The 27,571-nt window shown below is 38.4% G+C and overlaps 1 protein-coding gene across 49 annotated transcripts in view; it reads left to right on the top strand.

The window, feature by feature from the left end:
* Window positions 1-27,571, top strand: part of FARS2 (phenylalanyl-tRNA synthetase 2, mitochondrial) — a 465,546-nt gene that overhangs the window by 129,127 nt on the left and 308,848 nt on the right. For 41 of the 49 annotated variants that reach the window (XR_011429879.1, XR_011429877.1, XR_011429876.1 and 38 more), the window contains one exon: window positions 17,164-17,295. The exons of the other annotated variants lie outside the window; for them this stretch is intronic. Coding sequence is in view for 35 of the 41 variants with exons in the window: in XM_070244873.1 (XP_070100974.1) it covers window positions 17,164-17,295 (132 nt within the window). In the remaining 6 variants the exon portion in view is untranslated. The remainder of the gene's footprint in view (window positions 1-17,163; window positions 17,296-27,571) is intronic. 49 annotated transcript variants of the gene reach the window in all.

Raw genomic sequence — 27,571 nt, forward strand, 5'->3', positions numbered from 1 at the left:
TGGAAACAGCAATAAAATTGTAGCTTCTCTCTTTCAGGCAAACGTCTACTTTATTTTAAAAGTACTGTTGGCCTAGACTTTTAAGTTTCAGATTTCATTACAGATCCGAGTTGCTATTTTATAAATCTTCAGATTTACTTTTTGTTTATAAGACTGAGTCAGCAGAATTGTGGAATCACATTAAAATAAAAAATCTACCTGCTTGGAGAATAAATGTTGTTCTTGTGCACTCAAGTCTATCTGAGAAGAAAGCCTTTCATTTTTTCTTTAATTCCAGTGATATCTTTTTTAACCCCATTTACACAGTAGCCAAACACCCCAAAAATCCTTAAAGACATATTAACCGCATCTTTGCCTAGTCCCAGTGCGGCTTTGCTGTCCATGTGTATGGCTAAGGGAGCCATCACCAGAAGGGTGTGTGAGCTTGTCCCTGGATGTGTTTGGATATTTGTAATATCTGCTAAGGTGCTTCTTAGGGGAGGTGCTAAGCAGGGCGGAAAGGCGACCCAAACCCAGGCCCATTTTATCAACTACAAGGGTGAGAATATTATAGAAAACAGGTGCTGTGTGCTCTCTAGTGTTCACACTGAATGTTCACAGCTCCCTCCAGACTCTCAGCTGTTTCTGCCACACTCGGAAGAGATGTGCCATGTTCTTTCTTCAGGCCTTTCAGAGGGTCATTTAATTTGGGGGGGAGGGGCGGGCGGGTGCTAGTTTCTGAAAAATGTCTTGGTAAACCTGTCTAGGTACAAACAATCTGGATGTCATTTAGATTAATAGCAATAATGATGATGACAGTGACAATAACAGTGATGATAATTATAGTGTTAAATGCTGCACTACGCACTTTTACAGGGATTTTTTTGTTTTGACCTGCATCTATGATGTAGTTATTATTATAATCCCATTTTTTAGATGAAGAAACCTAGACACAGAGAAATGAATTATAGTCATGCGTCGCTTAATGATGGGGATACGTTCTGAGAAATGTGTCATTAGGTGATTTCATCATTGTACAGACATCACAGAGTGTACTTACATAAACCTGGATGGTGTAGCATACTATACACCTAGGCTATATGGTATTAATCTTATGGGACCACCATCATATATGCCTTCTGTCGTTGACAAAAACCTCATTATGTGGGTGCAGGACTGTACCATGTGAATGTCACACAGTTGGGAATTATATGAGGCACACTTTTAGCCCAGGCAGTCTGCCTTCCAAGCCCATGTGAAAGGTTAGCTCATTTGAAAGGATAGAAGGCAATCGTTTTAATAATATTTCTGAGGTTGTGAGGCCTACTAAAGCCATGATGTTAAAAAAAATTGGGCCCTTCCCTAAGTATTGCCTTCTGACTCTCCTCTTACTCTGACTCCCTAGCTAGCTCAGGGGGAAAGCCCTACTTGCTACATCATATTCAGTTACATTTTGGATACCAAAGATCGTTTAAAAACTTCAAATTCGATCTTTCTTTAATTAGTTAGTGAATAGGAAATGCCTTGGTGGGCCTCAGGATTATTCAACTCTTTTTATATTTGTTTTTATGATCTAAGCTTTTCACTTTTTTTTTTTATTATTAGTGTTGTATTCCTTTGTTCTTGAAAAGCAAAATTAAAAATTGGAACACATTATTTCCTTGTGGCAATTTGTTGTTATTACAGCTGCTTTAGTGTCAGGTATTTTTCCCTCTCCAAAGCAGTTTATTATTTTCTACTAACATTTCAATTGCACCAGCACCCGAAGGCTTTTTTATAAGAGAGGTTATCAGTTTAGAATTAGAAATAAAATAACTCTTTAGACTATTTTTTTTTTTTTTGAGGAAGATTAGCCCTGAGCTAACATCTGCTGCCAATCCTCCTCTTTTTGTTGAGGAAGACTGGCCCTGAGCTAACATCTGTGCCCATCTTCCTCCACTTTATATGTGGGACACCTGCCACAGCATGGCTTGCCAAGCAATGCCATGTCCGCACCCGGGATCCGAACCAGTGAACCCCCGGCCGCTGAAGTGGAACGAGCGAACTTAACTGCTGCGCCACCGGGCCAGCCACCCCTTTAGACTATTTTTATGCTTCTGGAATTCACTGCCATTTTTGACATTTCTAAGTTGTTTCCCCTGTAGTTTGAACCATATTTGGCAGATTATTTCTTTCAGAGCGATATGGAAGTTTAGGATTCCTAGTATTTTAGTTTCACTTTCTGTCCCTCATGGTGTACAGTCCTTCTGTGGCATAGTCTCTTTGCTAAACCCATTAGAATTTGCCTTTATGTAGCATTGTTCTCATAGCACGGTTTAGATGAATTAGTCTGTGAAGGAGAAATGGATTGTGATCCTCTGCTGTTGACTAGATATGTCACTGTGAGCAAGTCATGTCTCTTCCCTTTTGTTTAAAAGTGAAAAACGCTGTGATGGTCATGGAGATGCACCTCACAAAGCCCTCCAAGGATGGGCCCTGGCTGATGGGAGTGCAGATGGCCTCCAGCTGTCAGCTCCTTCAGGGATTGCCTCAGCTTTGGGACACCTCTTTGCCTAAGGACATGTCCTTCCCAGGGCTGCTGACATCTGAAGACTGATTGTGGCAGGAATATAAAGGCCCAGCATTTTGGCCCACCACCTCACTACCCCACTACCCCACTACCCTACCTCCAGGCAATTCTGATGGGCTCTATAAGCTCCAGATCTTGGGCAAAGTTAAGGCTTTGTTGGGCCTGATTGCAGTTCATTGACTTCTCTCTCTGCCCCAACCTGCTGCCACCCTCTTCCTTCCATAGGTGATGATTCCCCCAAAGTAACCTGCCTGTCAGCCCAACCTCCACAGGGACCTGTATATGGTCCCATGCAACCAAAACATTCTAGAGCTCTGTATTGCGAATGTTGTTCTTGTCAAGAGTGAGGTCACTTGGTAATGGGAATGAGGATCCCGTGTCTTCCATATCTTTTCCTATTTTTCCCTATTCATGAATCCCTGTTAATATAAATGAAGTGAAAGTGGTTGAGAATAATAATTAGGTTTATAGTTGTTAGTTCTCCGTTGTTTCTAAAACTGAATCAGTTAAAACATTTTGAACATGTCACTTTAATAATTTTTAAATCAGCTCTTTTGGGCTGTCTGGTGTTGTCTGGTTTGGAGAGGGCTGTCTTTCTCAGAGTGCTCCTAGGGAGTGAAGCAGCAAGCAGTTGTTGCATTCAGGCAGTGTTGAGTTGCCTCTGCTCACTGTGGCTTGGATGTCGTCCAAGCAGGCTGCACTTTCATATAAAAACTGCCTGACGCGCTCAACCTCTCTGAGCCTTTGGATCACTAGCTGTGAAATGGGGGTATGGAGTGCCTTGCACTGTGCCCAGTGGAGCTGCTCAGCCAAAGTAAGACACCACCTTAGGAATCAGGTGGAGAGAGACCTAGGACCACACTTTTCTTTAGATGTTTGGTGAATGGAAAAACTATTTACTAGAGTTGACCTTTGTGGCCTAAGGAGTTATTACAAGGAAACCTCTTGGGAAAAAGCTTGAGATAGCAATGACTGAAAGGAACTGGAATACTTATAGGGAGACTGAAACAGTTCCTGATTCTATGGCAGTTGGACAGGGGATAGCAGATGGGATCCCTACTCCAGAGAAATGAGAACTTGAAATTGTTTGGGGTTTTATGTTAAATGAAATAAAATTATTGGGCCGTGAGATACTGTGCAAAAAGTACTTAAAATTTTAGAGATACTGTAACCAAGCCAATTAATGTGCCAGGAACTGCACCCATTGCATACTGTTTCTAATGCCTTTTAGGTGGTTGAGACCAGGCAACAGGAAAAACATTAACATCTGTGGAGAGGGAAAATGCCTTCTCTGCTCCTTAGGTTCATAGCTCAATTTCTTGATTCATTCCTGTCGCTTCTTTTCTGGCCTCTCCTCCAGCACTAGCCCTGTCAAGGGATAGATAATCAACACAAGGTTAGTTATCTAAAGTCTGTTATCAACCACTTTTAGTTCTTTGAACCCTTGACTTACCCTACTTGCTTGTCAAAGACCTAAGCTTGAACTGATGCTCAGATCTATTCTTTCTGCTTTTCTGTTGATGGCTCAGATTTTGTACTTATGATCTGCCACCTTCACCAGGTCAAGGTTGGTAGGAATTTTTTTCTTATCTTTGGTCAGCTCACTGTACAAATCCCTTTCTGTTACTCTAGAATATTACCACACTCACCTTTGTTAGTCCCTGTGAGAGGATAAGCTTATCTATTTCATTAAGAAAATGTAGATGACTGGGTTTGAATTTTGTGCTTACTTGGCCTCTTGATCCCATTCTTCTTGATTCTATTCCATCATTTTCTCCAGAACCTTGTTTCCTCAATGATCAGCTTAAAATACATTCCAAACTATATCATCCCAAGATAAAACAAACCACTGCCATCAGTTAACCTTCCATCCTTCTCTGGAAACTTTCTTTTCAGCCAGGCTTTCTGACATGTACCTTCCTATTGCTGCTTAACCCCAGCTGTGTTGATTGTAACTGTTTCTGATGAGATCACAATTAACCTCCAAATTGTAAAATCCAACAGATTGAAATAAGTGCTTATATGCTGACCCTTTTGCTTAATTTTTAAAACTAACTTTATTGAATTATAATTGGCTTCCAATATACTAAACATTTTAAACTGTACAATTTGATAAGTTTTGACATATTTCTACACATCTGAAATCATCACAATAATCAAGGTAACGAACATATCTGTTACCCTAAAAAGTTTCTTTGTGTCCCTTTCTCATCTCTCCCTACCCCCTTTTCTGCCTACTGTCCCTACCACACCATGCCTAGGTAACCAGTGATCTACTTTCTGTCACCAGCTTCGTTTGGATTTTCTAGATTTATGTAAATGGAATCCTACAGTATACATTCTTCTTTTGCCTGGCTTTTTTCAGTCAGCATAATTATTTTGAGATTGAACCATTCTGCATTCTTACTAGCAGTGTGTGAGAGTAGAAATTGCTCCCCGTCTTTACCAATACTAGATATGGTCAGTCATTTTAATTTTAGCCATTCTAATAGTTGTGTAGTGGTATCTGATTGTGATTTTAATTGCATTTCCTTTATGACTAATGATGCTGAGCATCATGTGCTTATTTGCCTTCCATATACCTATTCTTTGGTGAAGTGCCCAAATCTTTTGCCTATTTAAAACATTGTCTTTTTTGTTATTGATTTTTAAAGCTTCTTTATGTATTTTGTCTACAAGTCTTTTTTAAAGCTTCTTTATGTATTTTGTCTACAAGTCTTTTATCAGATATATGATTTGCAAATATTTTTTCCCAGACTGTGCGTTGTCTTTTCATTCTCTTATCAGTGTGCCTGAAAGGGCAGAGTTCTTAATTTTGATGAAATCAAATTAACCAATTTTTCATTTTAGGGATTATGTTTTTAATATGGTTTCTAAGAAATCTTTCCTAATCCAAGGTCATAAAGATTTTTCTACTCTGTTTTCTTCTAGAAGTTTTATAGTTTTCAGTTTTATATTTAGGTTTGTGATTATTTTGAAAAATTGCCTATATAGTATGAAGTATGGATTGAAGGTTGTTTGCATAGAGATATCCAGTCATTTCAGCACTCTTTGTTGAAGTGACCATCCTTTCTCCACTCAATTGCCTTTGTACTTTATCTGAAATCAACTGACCATATATGTTTGGGTCCGTTTCTGGACTCTATTCTGTTCCGTTCACCTATTGTTTGTCTATCTTGATGCAGTACTGCACTGTCTTCATTACAGTAACTTCATAATAAATCTTGAAATCAGTTAAAGTCTTCCAACTTTTTTCATCTTTTTCCAAGTTGTTTTAATTGAATTATTTGCACTTATATGATTATTGATGTGGTTTGGTTTAAATTATTATTTTGCTATTCTTTTCTGTTGGTCACATTTGCATTTATTTGGTGTTCTGTCTCTCTTTTTTCTTAACTTTGCTTTCATTGGATTAATTGTGGGGTTTTTTGTTTTTGTTTTTTGCTGGGGAAGATTTGCCCAGAGCCAATGTCTGTTGCCAATCTTCCTCTTTTCGCTTAAGGAAGATTCACCCTGAGCTAACATCCATTGCTAATCTTAGTCTGTTTTGCGTGTGGGGTGCTGCACAGCATGGCTGCTAATGAGTGGTATAGGTCTGTGCCTGGGAACCAAACCTAGGCTGCTGAAGCAGAGTGCTCCAAACTTAACTGCTAGGCCATGAGTCCAGCCCCCTAATTGTGGACTTTTGCTATTTCATTTTTATCTCCTTTGTTTGGGTTATTAGCTATAACTTTTTTGGTGTTATTGTAGTGATGGCTTTATGGTTTATAGTATACATCTTTAAGTTGTCATAGTCTATATTCAGGTGATATACCACTCACTTATAGTATAAGACCCTCACAACAGTGTACTTTCATTTTTCCCTTTCTGGCCTTTGTGTTGCCTTCGTTTTTTTACTGCTATATATGTTATCAACTCCTAAATACGTTGTAGTTATTTTTATTTTAAACAGTTGATTAGCTTTTAAAGAGATTTAAATAAGAAAAAAAGTCTTTATATTTACCCATGTAGCTGTCATGTCCTGTGCTCTTTTTCTAGGTTTCTCATTGATATCATTTTCCTTCTGCTTGAAGAACTTTGTTAACATTTGTTGTAATACATATCTACTAGCAGTGAATTCTTTCACCTTTGGTATATCTTTGGTATAAAAAAGCCTTTATCTTCCCTTTATTTTTGAGATATTTTTGCTGGATAAGGACTTCTAGATTGATTTTTTTTCTTTTCCGTTCTTCAAAGATAGTGTTCCTCTCTCTTCTCACTCAGATTGTTTCCTGTCAGAGATCTGCTGTCAGCCTTTCGTTTCCCTTTGTTCTTTGCTACATGAAGTGTCATTTCTCTTTGATGGTTTTTGAAATTTTTTCTTTGTCTTTGGTTTTAAGCAATTTGATTATGATTTATGTAGATTTCCTTCAGATTTCTTGTGTCTGAGGTTGGTTGAGCTTTTGGGGTCCATGGGTTTATATTTTCATCAAATTTGAAAATTTTTCGTACATTTCTTCAGATATGTTCTCTGTTCCTCTCCTTTTTGGAGACTCCAATTACGTGTATATTTGGTCACTTGAAACTTTTCCACAGTTCATTTGTGTTCTGTTCACTTTCTCTCAGTGTTTTGTTTTCTTTTGTGTTTCATTTGGGATAGTTTCCATTGCTATATCTTCACGTTCACGAATCATTTTTCTGCAATGTTTAATATGCTGTTAATTCCATCCTGGTTTTTTTTTTCTTTTTTCATTTCACTCATTTGTTTCAATTAGAGTCTTTTTTTATATCTTTTATATCTCTACTTAGCAGTTTTAATCTTTCCTTTAGCTTTTTAAATATACTGAATACCGTTATATGTATTTTAATGTCTGACTCTACTAGTTCTATCATCTGTGTGTCATTTCTTGGTGAATTGCTATTTATTTTTCTCTGCCTTGTTTTTTTTTTTTCCCTCTTTGCATGCCTGATAATTTTCTGTAGGACACCAGACGTTCTTAATTTTACCTTGTAATTCATTGGATATTTTTGTATTCCTAATAATATCTATGTGCTTTATTGTGGGATTACTTAGAAACATTTTCATCCTTTTGGTTATTTTTTTAAACCTTATTAGACAGGGCCAGCGTAGTGTTTTAGTCTGGGGTTAGTTTTTCTCAAAACCAATATGAGACCCTTCTTAGTGCTATAACTGATAATCCATAAACTATGAGGTTTTCCACTTGGCTGTTGGGAACTGGCACTATTCTTGGTCCTTGTGAGTGCCCAGCATTGTTTCCTCTATTTCTTTTGTGTGGTTTGTTCCCTGGCCTCAGGTAGTTTCTTCAACATACGTGCACTGACTCTATGTAATTTTATTCTAAAAGGATATCTTCTGCACATCATCAGAGTTCTCTTCTTTATGCAGCTCTCTTCTCTCCTTCAGTCTGTCCTGTGAACTCTAGCCACTCTGAGTTGTAAGACTCCCAGCTCTGTCTCCTCAACTTGGGAAGACTTCTGCCTCTTTCTGTGTTCTCCTTCCCACCTCGGGCAATGTCGGGGCTCATTTCTCAGGGATCATTGTCCTTGGTTACCTGATGTCCAATGTCTTGTGTCACATTGTTTCATATATTTTATCTGTTTTGTCTTTGTTTTTTCATGTGGAAGGGTAAAACTGGTTTGTTATTCCATCTTGTTCAGACATGGAAGTCTCTCTTTTTCATTTGACACTTTTGACCACTCCTTCTTTTAGATACTTTTTTCCTCCCCCTTTTCCATTACATCTCACTCTCCTCTTCTAACTTCTTTCTTTTCTTATCTTTCTTATACCTCTGTCATCACTTTCTTTGGCTTCTTTTCTGAAGATGCTTAATGTTTGTGACAGGAATTCTTTGAAACTAGGTGCTTGTGTTTCCTTCTCAAAGCAGAATTTCATTGGGAGATGGATAAAATTCTAAAGATGCATTGTTTGGATCTGGTTTATGAAAGAATTGCCTGCCTTATGATTTTTTTAGAACAAATCAGTGAGTTGTGCTTTCATGTATCTCTTAGGATGTCTGAAACATACTTATTTTAAAATCTCAGGTTGCTTTATAAAATTAGTTTCCTCTGGAGTAAATTAATGTTCAGTTGTTGGTTTTGTGGGCTATCTTACTTAGCATTAGATTTATTCGTGTATTTTAGAATTTTTGTTTGCAGGGTCTATTCAGTGGAAGATTTTTAGTTTTTTTTTTGTTTTCCTTCTTTTTTTCCTCCTGTGGTTTTGCTTATTTCTCCCCTAAGTGGTTTTGCAGTTGGTTCCACCTAACTCTCTAGGCTTGAGATCCAAAATGAGATTTTATAGGGATCTGTGAGATGTTCTAACCAGCACTGATTTAGGCGATATGGCAGATCCAGTGCTCGGGTCTTGGATCTCTAAGCCTACAGCTCTTCAGAGCTACAGACCAAGGCTGTATTTGATGACAATTTTTGTCATCCTTCATTTACCAGCATGGAGCTTATTCCATCCCAACATATGACTTCCACCTTTTGGCCTCTCTCAGATCCAGAGCCAGCAGTATGTTATCTTGCAGAAGGCAAGCTCCTCTTCCTGGTGGTGGACCCTGAGCACAGCAACACTGTGCTGTATTTTGTTTCACTGTTTTGCGTTTCTGTTCTGTTTCTGGCCTGTGGAGATATTGATCTTAGCCTTGAACTAGACTATGCCTTTTTGGTTTTCTCTTTTTTATCATACCCATTGTTGTTGTGTGTTAGAAGAACAAGGAGACTGACAGTGCCATCTTGGACTTGAAAGGGTGCTTGGCATGGGAAGTTGAATTAGTGTAGTTTTTCATTGTCTGCTCCAGTGGAGGGCAGCATAGGGCTTTGTTGTCTGACACACTGGATTTGAATTCTGATCTTGGCATTTCATAGCTATGTAAACTTAGATTAGAAATGTAAACTGTTTCAGCCACACTTCCTTCCCTCTAATAAGGGAACAATGGTGATTATTGTGCAGTGTTTGTACCAGCCTTACATCGGTGTAAGGATTAAAGCAAGCATGTAAAGTATTCAGCACTGTGCCATAATAAATTAACAGCAAATGTGGTTACCTTAGGAATGCAATTTAGAAATGTTTCTTCATATTTTTATTAAAAGGTGAGAGAGAGATTTTAGATTATGGTCTGATTTTCAGTGACATTCAATTCAAAAATCATCCATTGAGTATTTATTAAGTGTCAGGTACTGGGCTAGATTCTTTACACGCTTTTCCTTACTGAATTGTCACCAAAACTCTGTGAGGTAAGTATTATTCTTATTTTAAATAAAATTGAGGCAGTCAGAGCTTAAGTAACTTGCTTGAGGTTATGTGGCTGAAAGTGGTAGCACTGGGATTTGATCCTAGATCTGCGATTGCTTTTCCCATACATTATATCCAACCCACCTAAGTCTCTGTAATGACTGTGGAGTGTGGATTGTGAGCCTTCTGTGTACCAGGCTTGTCTGTGCAGTCATCCTTTGTGAGCTGGTCGGGAAGAAGATGGAGGACCAGAGGGCCTGTGGCTGCTCACTCCCAGGCCAGCTGCTGTCGGCCTGTCCCCTCTGCTCCGTATGCAGCCGGAGAGTGATCACTCATCCTCGTGCTTCCGGTCCCAAACTCAGAGTTACAACGAGGAGCAATTACGTTGTTCTGTACTCTATTTCCAACCTCTTTGTGAGGTGGAGAAGTGATAATACTTAAGATCCAAGCCCCGATCAAACATTCCTCTGTATAGGAGTCCCAGGGCAACAGGCTGAAACAACACAACACTTTAACACACTGGTCCTTCCACCAAGCAGAAGACTAATAGCTGTGGGATCAGTTACACCAGCCCCAATGGTGAGAGAAATTGCTAACCTTTTATTTTTCCCCTATTACTTTGTGTATGTCTTAGCCAAGGGGGTCATTGTGGCTGAAATAGTGCTAACATCCTCTGCTATGTGCTATGGAGGTCCTGCACCAGAGGATTTTATTACCCTTTTTCCCTCTTTGAGAGGGAAAAGGCGGTATTTAGCATTAACTTTGTAGTTGGAATGATTTTATTCCACTTAGCAGTCTGCGGTACTGGACTCGAGGGTGTGTGGCTGTGTGGACACATAGAATACATATGGTGCACTCAAGAGTCACAGTGGTGACATTGCCTGATTTGTAAGGCCCTATATGGGGAATGAATTGTTAGTTGTGAATGACTTTGTGGTACTTATAAGATGGGCTTGGAAGTGGACTCAGCATTCATATTCCCACGTGGATGTTTCAGGCCGTACATGTGCCTCCTCTTCCTCATTACTGCTAGCCATGCAGTTACTCACTCTTTTCCTTTGCTAGGGGAGAGAGAAGAGATGCAAAAAGACAGAGCAAGGGTGAGGAAGGCAGCAGGACCTGGGATCTTGCCCATGGTACCCAGCTATTGCATTAGCTACGTGGGAGCTGTGTGTGGAGGTCAAGCAGGGTGATCTTTTATTAGCAGAGCCTTGAGTCTTCATTCAGGGTCTGAGCTCTAGTTTGACTCACTAGTTAGTTGTGTGGCCTTGGCCCCCTTGAAAAGTATTGAGCTGATGGGAGTGCAAAACTGTCCAACTCCTTTGGAGGACAATTTGGCAATACTTATTAAAATTAGAAAAGCATTACTCTTTGACCCAACAGGACAGTTTGTTGCAGTGTAATTGTTCATAGCAAAGTATTGGTATAGACTAAGTATGTATCAGTAAGGGACTTGTAATATAAATGTGGCATAGCCACTTGGTGGAACACTGTGTAGCAATAAGAAAAGAAATGATGAGGTGCTGCATGTATTCAGGTGGAGAGGCCTCCAGAACATGTCATTAAGAGAAAAGCATGGTGCTGAATAGCGTTCAGAGTATGCTGTCTTTTATATAAGAAAGGAGGGAAAATAGAGACACATGCATATGTTTGCTTACATCTGGCAATAAAAAGGAAACTCTAGGAGTTCACCCATAAGGGGCCAGAAGGAGGTGGGTAGGCCAGGGACAGAGATGTAAGTGAGACTTCTCACTGATGCCCTGTTATTCAGTGAGATTTATCCTCTTACAATGTTTCGATTTTGAACCCTGTGAACATATTATCTATTGAAAGAAAATTTTTTTTAAGAAAGCTATTAGAATAGAGCAATATGGAGAAATCTGAAAAAATGCCTGTATGCTGCTTGCTACATTTTCAGTTTAAAGGACTGTAGGTCCTGCTTAAATTAAACAGCAGCAAAAGAGATGGAATTGTCAGGTGCCTTTGACAGTGATGGCTGGGTGTTGTCCCTCATTAGATTGTGGAAGACTTTAATTTTAGCCGGAGAGCACCCTCCGTCCTTTTTCTCCTCCACCTTGCTTTCCTTCCTTTGATGCATACTGTATCCTGTGCAGAAAGCATGAGTAGCAGCACTGGTATCAGAGCACTACATTCTGCTGTTTCTCTGGTACCAACTGAGGGGAAAACCTGTTGAAAAATTAATGCCCAACAGCAGTGATTAATTGTATATTTGTATCATCAATTTTTAAAATTATCTGCTTCAGTGAAGGGTAGCCTTGGGTAGGATATGTAAAATCACTGATCGATGCTCTAGTTTGGGCCATCAACCTTTCATAGTTTAGACTCTAACACCTCTGGGAGGTGGTTCTGATAGCAGAGTCTCAGCTTTAAATATAAGGGGCATGGGAAACAGAGGAGGAATCCCTAAATGAGTCAGTAAGTCAGGGAAATGAAATGTATTATGTTTATATAAGATTTATTTTGAGGGTGGGTGGAATGACATCTATTTGATATTCACAGTATGTCAGAGTGGTTAGGCCCCGCAACATTGCATAGGAGTCAGAGGTTGGTGGGAAGAGACCCTGCCCCCCAAGCCCCCCACACGGATGCACCTCTGCACTGTGTTATTGATTGGTCTTGCCAAGGGTCCAGAAGTCGAGAGGCTGGTACATGGAGTGATCAAGATGCAGAGCTGCGTTTCCTGGCCTCTAGCTCCTGTGGCAGGTAGGATCTTGCCAGAGCTGAGAGAATGAGAGTTCTTGCTATACGTCTTCTGTTTGGGCTCACATCATTATCCTGAAGGAATTTCACTAATCAAGTCTGAGGTCCAAATTGAGGGAATGCTTCTAGACTTTGAGCTCTCCTCATTCTTGAAAAAATTCAGCATCCTCATTCAAGAGAGAAAGCAGAGTCAGTGCCGAGATCTCCAAAGAGGATCTCTGTTTCCGAGAAAAGCTGGGCTCCTGAAGGTTCTTTACTCAAAACCACTGGGTGAATAGCTGCCATTTTGCACAGTGTGGAGATGAGGTAGCTGGGACTCAGAGAGGTTAATTAACCTGCTCACGATTTCACAAGAAAAAAGGTGGATATCTGAAACTTGAATCCAGGTTTGGTTTATTCTAAGGTGTTCTTTCTTCTGCTTGACTCTAGGCTAAAAACTCAGGTGTGTAATTTTTGACAGTTACTGTAATCTCAGAGTTCCAAGATAATTTTTAAAAAGCTCTGAACTTCATTTGTAAATATGGTTTAATAAATTATTACATCCAAATACAGGAAAAACCCAAAGAAAGAAAATACTTTGGCATTATTTTCTTTAGATATATAATAGACACGCATTTAATTTTCCTCTATCACCTCAGTAACAGATCATTCTAATTCATAATGAATCCATATGATTTGGACATGTTTACAAAAAGTTTCCCTCTATTAGTATATAACACAAAATGCATCAGTCTTTGGTGGATTTTTTCACTGACTCCTGATACTTGACATGTAAAATAAGTCATACTCAACATAGTTTGAGCTGGTTATTCAGTATCACATCTTTTAATACAAGATGCATGTCAAGATGATTTTTCAATCAGATATAATAATCCTTACTATAATTTTGAGGTTATAGGGAGAAAACAAGACAACAGTGTATTTTGGGAGTAATATAAAAGTTTTCAACAAATGATTCCACTACCAGCGATTTAAAAAAAATTACTATTAATGTGTCAATGTATCTGAAATTTAAATTGTTAGAATATATAAAAGAATACGATGTTTTGGCAAAAATTTCACATTATCTAATATAATTTACTTTCAAATAATGACCATTTGTGCTTGAGGTAGAGCCATGGGCTTCTCAAAAATGGAGTTTTGTAGATTTTGGCTTTTGCCTGTTAATGTGAGCGAAGCAGAATTTAAGAACTGAAGAAGTACTTAAAGTAGTGGAGCAAAGAAAATGCATGGTTTATGCATTCGTCATTCTTTGTAGGATCATATGGATTTAAAAAGGAAACTTTTAGCAAAGGATCTGAGGAAGTGAAAAGGATTAAAAACTTCCCAGTCCTATTGGCAAAACTTTTGCCAATCTGTGTTTTCTGTCTTAGTTTCTGTGATATTTATTATTATCAATGAGTTCTACTCCATAGATCGTTAATATAAGTCATCTTCCTGGGTTCTGAAAAACTCTGGCTGACTTTCCTGCCTTTTCAGGCTTTGCTGTGTGTATCTCTCAGTGTGGAAAAATTATCTTTGATTGCTACTGAAAGAGATGCTTGTCAGAGGATTGAGCAAGAAGAACTCGAGGGCCTTGTGGCTGAGATCTTAAACCAAAAAGGAGCAACCCTTGAGTTGATGTAACCAACACATGGGCATTTTAATCTTAAGAATTTATTCAACAGCAAAAAATTTTAATCCAAAGTTATAATTTTTTTCTAGTTTCAGAAGTGGTAAAGCAAAAGCCCCTCAGTAAAAAGAAGGTTCCTGGAGGAGAGGAGAGACCGCCACATAACTTTTCAGTTTAATCCTGGTTCTTTGATGGCGCCGTCAGTACAGACAGCTCGGACGGGTGTGGGTGAGAGGGTCCTGTGTTGGTAGAAGCTCAGCTTCCCATAGATGTCGTGCAGCAGGGATTTAGTTCGAGCTTAAGCAACATTGATAATTGAATTACTTTAACCAACACTTGGGATTATTTTGTGGACTTATTAATATCTTAAAAATCCTTTCTTACTAGGGAGAACTTAAGATTTTACAGGTATGAGATATAAAGCTATGTAAACTAAGCTGTTTGTTTAGCCTGTCCAAAGGAATAAAATAAGGACGTACAAAGAAAATTAATGTAGACCTCACCTATGTTCCAGGCGCTGAGGTGATGTTTAACCATATGATGATGAAAGGACCATGAATACTCTTGTTGCTTTTGGTAAAATTCAAGCCAGGTATAAAAAGCTATGTACAGAAAATTTGTTTCTCTAAATTGTTTTCAGAAGGTGATTAGTGCTTACCTGCCAGGCATTGGAAAAAAAGAGTGATAAAAATGTTTTGTCTACCAGTCCTTCTGCACTCATTACATATCCCAGCACATCACACATTTCTGTTTGCCAGCAGGATTGTCTCTGGAGCTTTTGAATAAAAATATTAGTAGGAGATTGTTGGTCCCAAAGATGGGCAGTCACACAGGTGTACAGATACCTTCTTCGCAGAATGTAATCAAGAATAAGCAATTGCTCTGCACAGAGGAGCTTCCATACAGAAAAGTCTCGACTACTCAGGAGTCTTGTAGACATTTCCCCAATGGCCTGCAATGGGGCCAGCTTTTTTCCTAGTTAGAAAAAATGTTGGTGAAAGCTACTCAGTAATGAAAAGGAATGGACTATTGATATGTGCAATAACATGAGTGAATCTTAAAATAATTATGCTAAGTAATAATAAATAAAGAATAAATAAATGAAGCCAGACAAAAAAAGAGTACATTCTGTATGGTTCCATTTTTATAAAATTGGAAATGCAAAGTCAACTATAGTGACAGAAAGGGGATTAATGGTTACCTGAGGATATGGGGGGTGAGAAGAGGTACAGGTGATGGACAGATGGGTAGGATTACAAAAGGGCACGAGGAAACTTTTGGGGGTGATGGATATGTTCATTATATTGATTGTAGTGATAGTTTCATGGATGTATACATACGTCAACATTTATCAAATTGTACACTATTTTTGTACAGTTTAATGTTTGTTATACCACACGTATATTAAAAGGGTAAATATTGTATTACTATTGTAAGCAGAAATCAGCTGTCACTTGCCGTACACAGCAAGTAACTAGGAAAATAAGTGCAAGTAAAACAGAACAATGAAAGAAAAACCTACTTTCTCCTATGTAATTTGGGGCATAGGAAAGGCCTTCATGTTTCATAATTCTGTTCCCATCTGATTTTGCTCCTTGAAATATCTTTTTTAATGGGCAGGTATTATGTTTTAATTGTTAGGAGCAGGAGTTTAGGAGTTTGGTAGACCTGGGTTTAGCCTAGTCATCTGCTAGCTGTATGCCTTTGGGTAAAACACTCATCCTTTCTAATAGTCTTTTTCCCTATATGTGAAGTGGGATGATAGAGGCATAGTATGTATTCAATAAACGGAAGCCATTTTTATTATTATTTTTATTCATTTCCACAAGGTTTAAAATGGAGATATTCTTGGGCGAGAAAACAATATTTTAAATTCATAGAGGGACATTTTACCATGGAAAATCAGAATCAGGAGTGTTGCCTGAAAGAAGAGGAGAAAGATCATTACAGGAAGTGAAAGAAACACAGGGAGGGGACTGGTAGATGATTGTCTAATGCCTGCGTTTTGTGCGTTCCTCACAGTGGGCATCTAGCTACTAGGTGACATTCTCATCTGGTTTCTCTTTAGTGACCTCTGCTCTCAGGCTTTAATTGTTTTGGATTCGTTAGTCTTTTCCTTTGTTAAATAGTAATATCATTGTTCATGAGTGCCATATTTACAATTGCCTATTGAGAAATTCACTCTGGCATTTAGCATGTACTTTGCTTGTTTAGATTTAAGTATATTTATCATTCATCTGTAGAAAAATTTTGTGGACTTTTTAAATGTTTTGCTTAAATGTAGTTGATAGATCTTATTTTATTTAAATTTATTAGCTCCTGTAAACTTAATTAAAAATTAATACATAGACTTGTGAAAGTGACAGTTGATTAGTTTATCCTAAATTGGTCATAGTATTGATATGTAAGTTTGAAAGACAATGTAGTAAAAATACTTTTTCTTTAACTCTGAGATGTCATTTTCACTTATAGGAACTAGCAAACTTACTTGCTTTTCTGTGTTCTTGACCTAATTTTTTCCCCTGCCAAGGTGGTTGCAGGGATTTGACGGGTGATTGATTTGGTTTTAGAGAGTCCTGGAACTGTACAAAGTGTTTTTCATATTGGAAAAGACATGCCCAGTTTTTTACAAATTTTAAGATTTACTGCCACTGCCTAATGTGTTGCAAATTAATTTGTTTGCTATTTATTTTACTCAGAATGTAGTCATTGATGTCATTAGCTGAAGGGCAGACTTGATCATAAGAAAGAGTAGACTGCCTTTTTTTTTTTTTTTTAAATTTTACTTTTTTCCTTTTTCTCCCCAAAGCCCCCTGGTACATAGTTGTATGTTCTTCGTTGTGGGTCCTTCTAGTTGTGGCATGTGGGACACTGCCTCAGCATGGTTTGATGAGCAGTGCCATGTCCGTGCCCAGGATTCGAACCAACGAAACACTGGGCTGCCTGCAGCACAGCGCGGGAACTCAACCACTTGGCCACGGGGCCAGCCCCAGGGTAGACTGCCTTTTAACGCTATTTGTTTGCTTTTGTTTGGCGTCTTTGCAGGACTGGACATTAGATGGGTAGACTGCTACTTTCCTTTTACTCATCCTTCCTTCGAGATGGAGATCAACTTCCATGGAGAATGGCTAGAAGTTCTTGGCTGTGGTGTGATGGAACAACAACTGGTAAATTCAGGTAGAAAAGAATCCAGCACTTTATTTACAGACTCTCTTAAAAAGCACTTTTCTCATTTAACTTGGCTTACATGTGGATTTACGTCCTCCTTTAGGGATAGCCTCACCATCTTTCTCCTGTCATATTGCCCTACAGACTTATCTCTGACACTTAACTCTGGAAGAACTTAATTTCTCCCATCTAATTTTGCAAAGGCTTCTTGTTTGCAGAACTCTTCCTTGTCAGCACTTAGGAGTTGGAGCTGTGCTTCATGATTTTGTATTTGTTGCTGTGTTGCTTTGTAATTGCCCTACACGCATTTGATGCATGTCGCTTGAGTGGTTTGTCTTCCAAACTATTTAAGAGCAAAGCCAATGTATAATCCTTTTTTGTTCTTATTGCATTTAGAATAGTCCCCCAACTTCAGCAGATATTTCATAAATATAATAAAACACAATATAAAAATACTTAGGCCTGTAAGGTTTAGTTGTTGGCCGCCCTCAGTTTTGGCAGAGCCACCTGATTGAGGGGTAAGTGGGAAAATGAGGTCTTTCATTAAATTCTACCTGTATCTATAGGTACTTGAGAAAGATCTTTCTAGGTCTTGTCTGCAGGACCATTGCTTAATAAAAATTATTATTTCTAAACTTAATTGCAGAGTTGTGCGTTTTTTAAAAACTTCTGGATTTAATTTAAAAAATATTTTTTCAGAGTATAAGTTTTTCAGGGGAATTTGGTTGGGATTGGCATTTGAGCAGGGGCTCACTGTATAAGTATTAAGTGGAGGGGAACTGATTTGGATTCTACCGTCCCATAGTCATTCCCTTTCTGCCCCGCTCCTGTGCTCCCATAGAAGGGCATTTGCTCTGTGGCCCTTGAGGGCAGTGCTGGCTCACAGTTGGTTACAGGGGCTCCTGCAGCAGAATGGAGAAGACCAGTCCCTCTTGGTGACTAAAAAATGTGGATAGACCATGGGTAAGGTCATGGGGTTAGAGAATAAGAAAGGAGTGAGACAGAACTGATGAGGTGACAGTGAAGTGCAGGAATTTGTGTTACCTGGGCTGGGAGGCCGGGGGCCTGGCCTCCCTCCTTACTCTCAGGTAACCCTCGTCTGTGGGGCCTGGACTCTGTAGGCTCACAGATTCATTTCCATTCTGGTAAGGAGGGCTTGGGGGAAAACCAAGCACAGTGCCAAATGCTTCTTGGACAGGTCTGTCTTAGAGAAGAGGGAGCACAGAGGTCGCAAATTAGGACCCATGAGTAAAGGTTGTGAGGCCTGGGCTTGGGTGTCTGAAACCCCAAGTTGTTGTCACAGCTCTGTCGATTGAAAGCTGTGTGTCTTCAGGCAAGTTGCTTAACCCCTGTGAGTCTTGGTTTTCTCATAGTTAACCTTAATACCTACCTCTCTCCAAGGTTTCATTATAAGGATTAATCGAGGTGATACATGGAAAGAGCTTAGCACAAGGTCTGGCACGTCATAAACATTCAGTGAAAATTAATTGCTGATGTTTTTCTAAAGATTGGCACTTGAGCTAACATCTGTTGCCAGTCTTCTGTTTTTCTCTTCTTGTTCTTCCCAAAGCCCCCAAGTGCATAGTTGCACACGTTCTAGTTGTGAGTGCATCTGGTTGTGCTATATGGGATGCCACGCCAGCATGGCCTGATGAACGGTGCCATGTCCGTGCCCAGAATCCCACCCAGCGAAACCCCGGACCACTGAAGCCGAGCGCGCAACCCAGCCACTCGGCCCCGGGCTGGCCCCGCTGATGTTGTTTTTGAAAACGTTTTCCAAGTGGTCAGAGCTGTTTATCAACAGAGAGTCCCCATAATAGGAAATATTTAAACAAGGCTGTCCTGCATGTCATAGGAACAATCTCTGACTAGTTGGAACTATATTACTTCTTTGATCTTAGTTGTCTCTGTATCCATAATTCTAGATTGAGTGATTGATTTTAGAAAGAAAAAGAAAATCAAGAGTAAAAAGAAACAGAAAAATCAGGGCTAAGAGTGTATATGGATCTTAAGAGAAACACAAAATACTGAAAGCAGATATGTAAGATTTAATCTTTTCTTGAGTAGGAGCCAACTTCAAATACCTTTGTGGTGTTTCTGTGTGTTTTGTTTTGTTTTTTAGACAAAAGATTTGAAGGAATCCTAGGCTTCCTCCAGGAGTGCTGGTGTCAGGAGGCCAGAATTAGGAAAGCAGATCAGAGGATGAGCAGCTTACTTTTTGGTTGCCACTTGGGATTGTGCTTCCTTGTATGTGTTCCAATTTCCTTGATGGGTTTTTATGAGGTTTATTCACACAGTAATTGGTCTGAATATGGTTATCTGAAACAGGTTTCCAAGTCATTATTGCACATTAATGAGACTGCTGTTTTACAGTTTGATCAGTCATATCGGGTATTCTTGAAGGAAATGGCAAAGTGGAAAAAAGCAAAGAAGTTAAAAAAAAGAAAAGAAGACACCTAAGATGCAAATATGTTTGAGCGAGTCACAGTGGTGGTAGGATGCACTTTAAGCTGTTGAGAAATTGTACACATAAGATTTAAATATCTTGCAAGAGAGTAAGACTAAAGAAAAGGAAGAAGAGACGATTTCATAAAAGAAATTCTGTGTAGGCTTTGCTATTTAAAGTTGAAGTTATTATGACAAGTTCTGCTCTGTGTTCTCAGATGTGAATGTGTTTTGATGTCTGTAATTAAAATTTTTAAACTGTGTGCCTGGCAGTCACTAACCACAGATGTTATTTGCAAGTGTAGTTAGTTTTCTGTTGTCTGAGTTCCCGTGACATAGAGAAAGACTATGTACGCTTCGTCCCCTTAGTTCTGTTTTGCCACTCTATCTTTTCTCCTACATTTTCTTCCCTTCACTCCCCTCTCCTATCCACCCCTCCCCCACCTTTTATAATAGAACTTCCAAGAAACAGTAAAATTGGTGGTTGTAAGATTCTCCTTCTTTATAGTTCTTTTAGAGTTGCAGGTAACTGATGAAATAATTGGAAACCAAAGAAGCTCATGGAGCAATGATACTAGCAGACATCAATTGAGCCCTTACTGTATGCCTTCATCTCACCAAATGCTTTAGATGATTTCCTTCATTTAACCTTAGTAACAAGGCTCTGAGGTCGATGCTATTGTTGTTCCATTTTACAGAGCCTGATAAAGGCGATCAGGATCAAATGGCTGCACGGTGGTAGTGCGACTTGCCCAGGTCTTTCCAACAATAGTTAACTACTGTGCTGTGCTACCCAAACAGTAAATTGCATGATTTTGAAGTGGCTAGAAGTTCATTTCAAATAAATTATTGTGTCTAACGTAGAATGAAGAACTGAAACCAAAGGAAACAAACAAGAGCAAAAAGAACTCTGTTCTATAGAAGCCCTAAAGAAGGGCTATGCCAGCATATGTATTATCTCCTATGAAAACGTGCATTTAATTAAAAGTATGAAATTAGATTGATAATTTGAAAAGTTACTAAAAACACTTTGTTACACATTTAAGTTGACTATGGCATGTATGTATTTTTGTGCATGGAATAGCTAAGGCCCTTCCAGATTTTGTGGGCAGAATAAGCTAATATCTTACAGAATTTTACTTTATTTCTTCTTTAAGTTATAATGTCTTCACCGTTGCTTTCAGATTCCTTTCACTTAATAATTGTGATGTGGTTGTGACCGTTGTCATGATGGTTTGATTATTTTTTCCCTTGCGGAGGTGTTTTTTTTTGTTGTTTTTTTCTTTTGAGGAAGATTATCCCTGAGCTAACTGCTGCCAGTCATCCTCTTTTTGCTGAGGAAGACTGGCCCTGAGCTAACATTCGTGACCATCTTCCTCTACTTTATATGTGGGACACCTACCACAGCATGGTGTGCCAAGTGGTGCCATGTCTGCACCCAGGATCCAAACTGGTGAACCCCGGGCCACTGAGAAGCGGAACGTGCGAACTTAACCGCTGCGCCACCAGGCCCGCCGCCATGAGGAGGTGTTTTGAGGAGAGGTGCTGAGTCACATCCCCAGATACTACACACTGATTTCCCATTGGGCTGACTCAGGCTGCTAGTGTCTTTTCAGATAGTGTGTGGGGCACAGACATCTAAAACCATCACCAGGGTGATGATGTGCTGTGATCATGCCAGGAAGGAAATTAGCATTTATTCAGCCCCTGTGAAATTTGGAAGCCAGTACATAGGCCAGGGGGGCGAAAATGCTCTGTAGTGGAAAATAACTTTTTAAAAACAGTATTGCCTTCCTTACCTCTTTGTTAAAATTTAAAAATTGACTCTTTTGGGAAAACCTTGTAAATATGTACATGAACACTTTCCAGTTTTAAACAATCATTTTTTTGTTCATTTGTTTGTGAAATATTTCTTAAATTCCTTCTAACACTGTAGAAAAGTGAATAAATATTGTCCTTGCCTTCAAGAATAGCACAGCACACACAGACATAAACATAGATGATTACAGTACCACATGGTAAGTGTTTATAACAGAAGTACAGTGGGCAGAATAGGGAGGAGGGAGGAGTTGGAGAAGATTGTGCCAAGCCCTTGACCTGGTTACATTCAGGATGGAATATTGGTGATGGGGTATTCAAAATGTGCATTCCAGAGTAAGTTAGGTTCCTGTTTGCAAGGGGTTATGTACTTTATCTTTGCTTGGATGCCTAATTGGCATACCTAATGCTTGTTTTCCTATGTAGGTGTAAATCTGTTTCTAGTCTTTTCCTCTCTTGGGTAGCCAGTCTCTTCAGCCTCTGTACACACTTACACCATTCAGTGTTACTGATCTAAGTTGGTGAACTCTTAGATGGCATGGACCAAGACTACACCAGTATGGTGTTATATACAAGCAGACAGGCTGTTCATATAGTTAGCATCTTTTGTGTGTAGGGCACTATGCTAGACAAAGAGGAGGATACAAAAATTGGTAAGATGTGACTTCTCTCTGTAAAACTTGGAGTACAGTAGAGAAGATAAGTCTGTGTAATTAGAGCGTGGTAGCATAAGTGCCATTCATGAGATCGAGCTTTAAGAGATATGAAGAGGGAACTATGTTCATCAGTTAGAGCAGTGGAGGCATTTGAAGTCGGTCTTAAACAGTGGTTCTCAGTTGTGTGCCTAGTAGTCGCTTGGATAGCTTATTTAAAATGTCTGCTCGTAGAGTATCAGATTTTGTAGGTCTAGGATAGGGACCAAGATGTACATTTTAAACAAATACCCTGAGTAGTTCTTGTGAATGACGTGCACTCAGACCATGCTTTGCAAACCCTGTCTTTAGGATAGGTTGAATACATTCCCCAATTTGGGAGGATATAATTAAAGTATAATGAAGTACACATATTTAAGGGGTATAATTTGATTCATTTTTGGCATATGTATATACCCGTGAAACCATCACCACAATCAAGATAATAAACATTTTCATCATCAACTAATGTTTCCTTGTGCACTTTTTTGTAGTCTTTCCCTCCTTCCACCCCTGTCTCCAGGCAACCACTGATGTACCTCTGTCGTTATAGATTAGTTTGGATTTTCTAGGGTTTTGTATAAATGGAAACATACAGTATGTATTCTTTATACTTTGCTTCTTTCCCTCAGCATAGTGATTTTGAGATTTGTTTACGTTTTTGTGCATATCAGTCAATGTTTTATGTATCAATTCATTCCTCTCTGTTTTGAGTAGTGTTCCATTGTATAGATATACCCCAATTTGTTTATCCATTCACTTATTTATGGATATTTAGGTTGTTCCCAGTTTTTGGCTATTACAAGTAAAGCTGTTATGAATACTTGTATAAAAGTCTTTGTGTGCATATATGTTTCCATTTGTTTTGAGGAAAAAAACCTTGGAGTGGAATGTTCTATAAATATTGAATAGATGAATGTAATTAAATAGCGTTCAGCTCTTCTATGTCTGCTGGTTTTTTGAGGGGGTGTTAGTGATCTATCAATTTCTCAGAAAAATGTTAAAATTTTCTACTATGATTATGGACTTTTTGTTTTTCATGTTTTTTGAAGCTACATTATTAGGTGCATACACTTTTATAGCTGTTATGTGGTCTGCGTAAATTGCTGCTTTTATCATTATGAAATATCCATCTTTATCTCTGGTAATTCTCTTTTTCTTGAAGTCTGTTTTATTTATGTTAAAATACCCATTCTAGTCTTACTTACCCTCCTCCTCAGTTACCTTTATATTGTTAATAGTTACCTGTATTATATCTACATACATTGAAAACCACACCATTCAATGTTAAACTTTTTGCTCTAAGCAGTTGCATTTTAAAGAACTTGAGAGGAAAATAGTACTCTTTTATATTTATCTGGTTGTTTACCATTTCTCTTGCTCTTCCTCCATTCTTCAAGATCCAAGTTTCCTTCTGGTATTTTTTCCCTTCAGTTTGGAAAACTTCCTTTACTTACCCTTTCTTACAGAAATGTCTGCTGGTGATGAGTTTTTTAGTGTTCCTTTATCTGAGAATGTCTTCATTTACCCTTTATCATGGAAGATGTTTTTATTGAATACTATGGAATTCTGGATTGATAAATCTTTTTTTTTTTGCAGCAATTTGAACATGTTGTTCCATTGTCTTGATAAATCTGTTTTGCCACAATTTGAAGATGTTATTCCATTGTCTTCTGTCTCTAGTTTCTGCAGAGAAACTGATAATCATTTCAATCATTGTTCAACTGTATGTAATGTGTTATCTTTCTCTAGCTGTTTTCAAGATTTTTTTCTTTATCTGTGGTTTTCAGCAGTGTCATTTTGATGTGTCTAGGTGTGGTTTTCTTTGAGTTTATCTGTTTTTAGGTTCACTGAGCTTGAATCTATAAATTTGTCTTTCACCAATTTGGGGAAGTTTCTGCCCATTATTTCTTCTGATTATTTTTCTGTCTCTATCTTTTCATCCTTCCCTTCTGGAACTCAAATTACATCTTTTGACTTTATCCCCGAAGATCCCAAGAACCTGTTCACCATTTTCTCTTTCTCTTTTTCATATTAAATAATTTCTATAGATTCAGCTCCATGTTCATTGACTTTTCTTCTATCATTTCCACTCTGCTGCCTTGGTCATCAAATACAGTTTTTGTATTTCATATTTCTTTTAGTTTTCAAATTTGTACTTGGTTCTCTTTTTTGGTTGTTACTTCTCTGTTCAGAATTCCTATATTTTTATTCCTAAACTGTGTTTTTCTTTACATCATGGAGCATAGTTTCAGTAGTTGCTTTAAAATATCTGTCATAGTTCCAGCATCCAGATCATCTTAAGATTGACTTCTCTTGAGAATTGGTCACATTTTTCTTGTTCTTTGTCAAATAATTTTGGATTGTATGTTGGACATTGTCAATGGTAAGTTGTATAGACTCTGTGTTCTGTTATAATCCTGTGAAGACTGTTGACATTTTGTTTTAGTAGATCATCAACCTGGGGAGGTTTAGGCCTTGGTTTTGACTTGCTTCCTGTAGGCAGTGATTCATATCTCAGTGTAAGTCTTTACTGTGCTGATTTGTGTCTACCCTGTGCATGTGTGCTTTAGAGCTTAATCTGAAGCTTGTGTGAATGGTGCAAGACTCAGTTAAGTTTCCTCAGCTTTTATTATGCTGTTCTGAGCCTGTGCTGTGCATGTGTAACTCAGGGGTTAGGTTGACACTTGTGCAGGTAGAACGAGGGCATCCCCTTCTGGGTTCTCTCCATTCTGCTCACAGAAGCCCTTTGTCTGTGAACAGAAAGACGGGTTTCTCTTCACGTCTTAGCTGCTCATGAGGTTGTGCAGCTCTGTAACTCGGGCCCACCTCTGGGACAAAAGCATGTAAGAAAAAGACCAGAAAACATGAAATTCATCTTGTGTAGGTCACTTCTTTAAGTTTTGACTCTCAATTAAAATTTGCCTGTTTGTTTACTTTTCAGAGTGCTCTACTGGTTCTTTTGTACACTTGTTCAGGGATGTCAGTTGTAATTAGAGTGAGGGATAGTGGGGTTATGAGTCCATAAGGGAACCAAACTCTAGGTTGGGTTGTGAAGACGCTGCAGGTGAAAGGATAATTGCATGACATAACTGTGTGGTGCCAGAAAAGTGTGAGTGTATTGTATCTAGTGTATATTTAATACATCATTAGTTAAGCATAAGAATTAAGCATAGTGTGTTTTTGAGATAAAATGATCAGTTGAGACTAAGTGACTGTCACTCTGGCTCCTTCCCTAACTTCCTCTCTCTCCCTCTTTTCTTTCTCTCTCTCTCCCTTCCTTTTCTCATCCTCTTAACCTTCCCTTGCTTTAAGTCAGTCTTGGCCCTTTTAGTGCTCTTTCAGAAAAGCAAACAAATATGTATCAGCCTTGTGTGTAGGTTTTGCCTTGTAGGCCTCCTAGTGACATATTTTCAAGCCATCAGAATAGAGATGTCTGTTCAAATATTTATTTAGCCTTTGTCCTTTTTCCCTTTTCACAAGGGCAATAAGATGGTGAGATTTTCTTCTGATAGAAGAGAAATCTATAATCATTGAAAAAATTAAGAAAGTAAAGTATAAGAAAGAAAATAAAAGTAATTAGACATTGTCACCTGCATAAAATTAAAAATATGCATATATATGATTATTAGGTATACCTATATGTAAATATCATATAATTTTATGAAAATAGAATCACACTTTGAATTTTTTGTGTGTTCTGCTTTTCCATAACAAATTTGACACGAGTGTCTTTTTGTATTACAACTGTCTATCTACATCTTCATTGTTAATGGCCGCATAGCTATTGTGGATGAATCTTTTTGCTGGTCTTTTACACAAATCACCATTTCTGTGTTGATGAGTTGTTGACAAGAAATAGTCTTTATACACATGTCCTTGCACATTTGTCTTAGTGTTTCCTTGGGATATGTTTATAGAACTGGAATTGCTGGCTTTTTCCCCCTCCAAGGTTTATAATGTATATTGCCAGATACAATGGAAAAAAGCACCTGCAGTATTTAAAAGTACCTCTTTTTTCCCACACTTTCACCAACACTGAACGCTATCAATAGCGTTGCTCTTTCCATCCAAGAGGGAAGAAGTCGTGTACTGGCATTGTTTTAATTTCCTTTTCTCTGGTTGCTAGCATAGTTTAACATGTTTCCAGAAGTTATTGGCTCAGTTGTTTTCTAGCAGCATGTGAAAGGATACATATTTTCTTTTTATCTTCCCACCTCAGATTATAACTTTATTCTCATCTTTATATGCTTGACATAAACACTTTCTGTTCTACTGAGGGCATCTAAGCCACTTTAAGTGAACTCTCAATACCCCTCTTCTCTATCCTGGGACTCCCCTGTATTTTCATAGTGTTTCTCCTCTTTGCTGAGCCTAGTGGCGTTGCCTCTGGACTTTATGCCAGATTCTATGCCTTAGAATTTGATCACGTCACTTATCCCCATTTTCCTACTGCATATTTTCTATTCATTCTTTTTAAAAAAATTTGTTTAATTAATTTGTTGAGATGAAATTCACATAACAGCAAATTAGCCATTTTAAAGAGAACAATTCAGTGGCATTTAGTATGTTTACAGTGTTGTACAATGACTTCCTCTGTTTAGTTCTCTGTGATTTCCGTTACTCCGAAGGAAAACCTCTTACCCATTAAGCAGTTTCTCCCCCCATCCCTCCCCCAAGCCCCTGGCAACCACAGTCAGCATTCTGTCTTTATGAATTTATGTATTACAGTTTCATATAAATGGAGTCTTACCATATGTGACCTTTTGTATCTGACTTTTACTTAGCATAATGTTTTGGAGGTACATCCTTTGTAGCATATATCAGTACTTCAGTCTTTTTTGTGGATGAATAATATTCCATTGAATGCATATGTTACAATTTTTTTAAATTAAGATTATGATAGTTAACCTTGTGAAATTACAGTTGTACATTATTATTAGTCATGTCATAGGTACTCCACTTCACCCCTAGTGCCCTCCCCCCACCCCCCCTTTTCCCCTGGTAACCACCAATCAGTTCTCTTTGTCTATATGTTAACTACCACCTATGAGTGGAGTCATACAGAGTTCGTCTTTCTCTGTCTGGCTTATTTCACTCAACATAATACCCTCAAGGTCTATCCATGTTGTTGTGAATGGGATGCCTTTGTCCTTTTTTATGGCTGAGTAGTATTCCATTGTATATATGTACCATATCTTCTTTATCCAGTCATCAGTTGCTGGGCACTTAGGTTGGTTGCATGACTTGGCTGTTGTGAATAATGCTGCAATGAACATAGGGGTACATGGGACTTTTGGAATTGCTGATGTAAGGTTCTTAGGATAGAT

The sequence above is a fragment of the Equus caballus genome, chromosome 20 (assembly GCF_041296265.1).
Source record: "Equus caballus isolate H_3958 breed thoroughbred chromosome 20, TB-T2T, whole genome shotgun sequence".
Classification (NCBI taxonomy): Eukaryota; Metazoa; Chordata; class Mammalia; order Perissodactyla; family Equidae; genus Equus; species Equus caballus.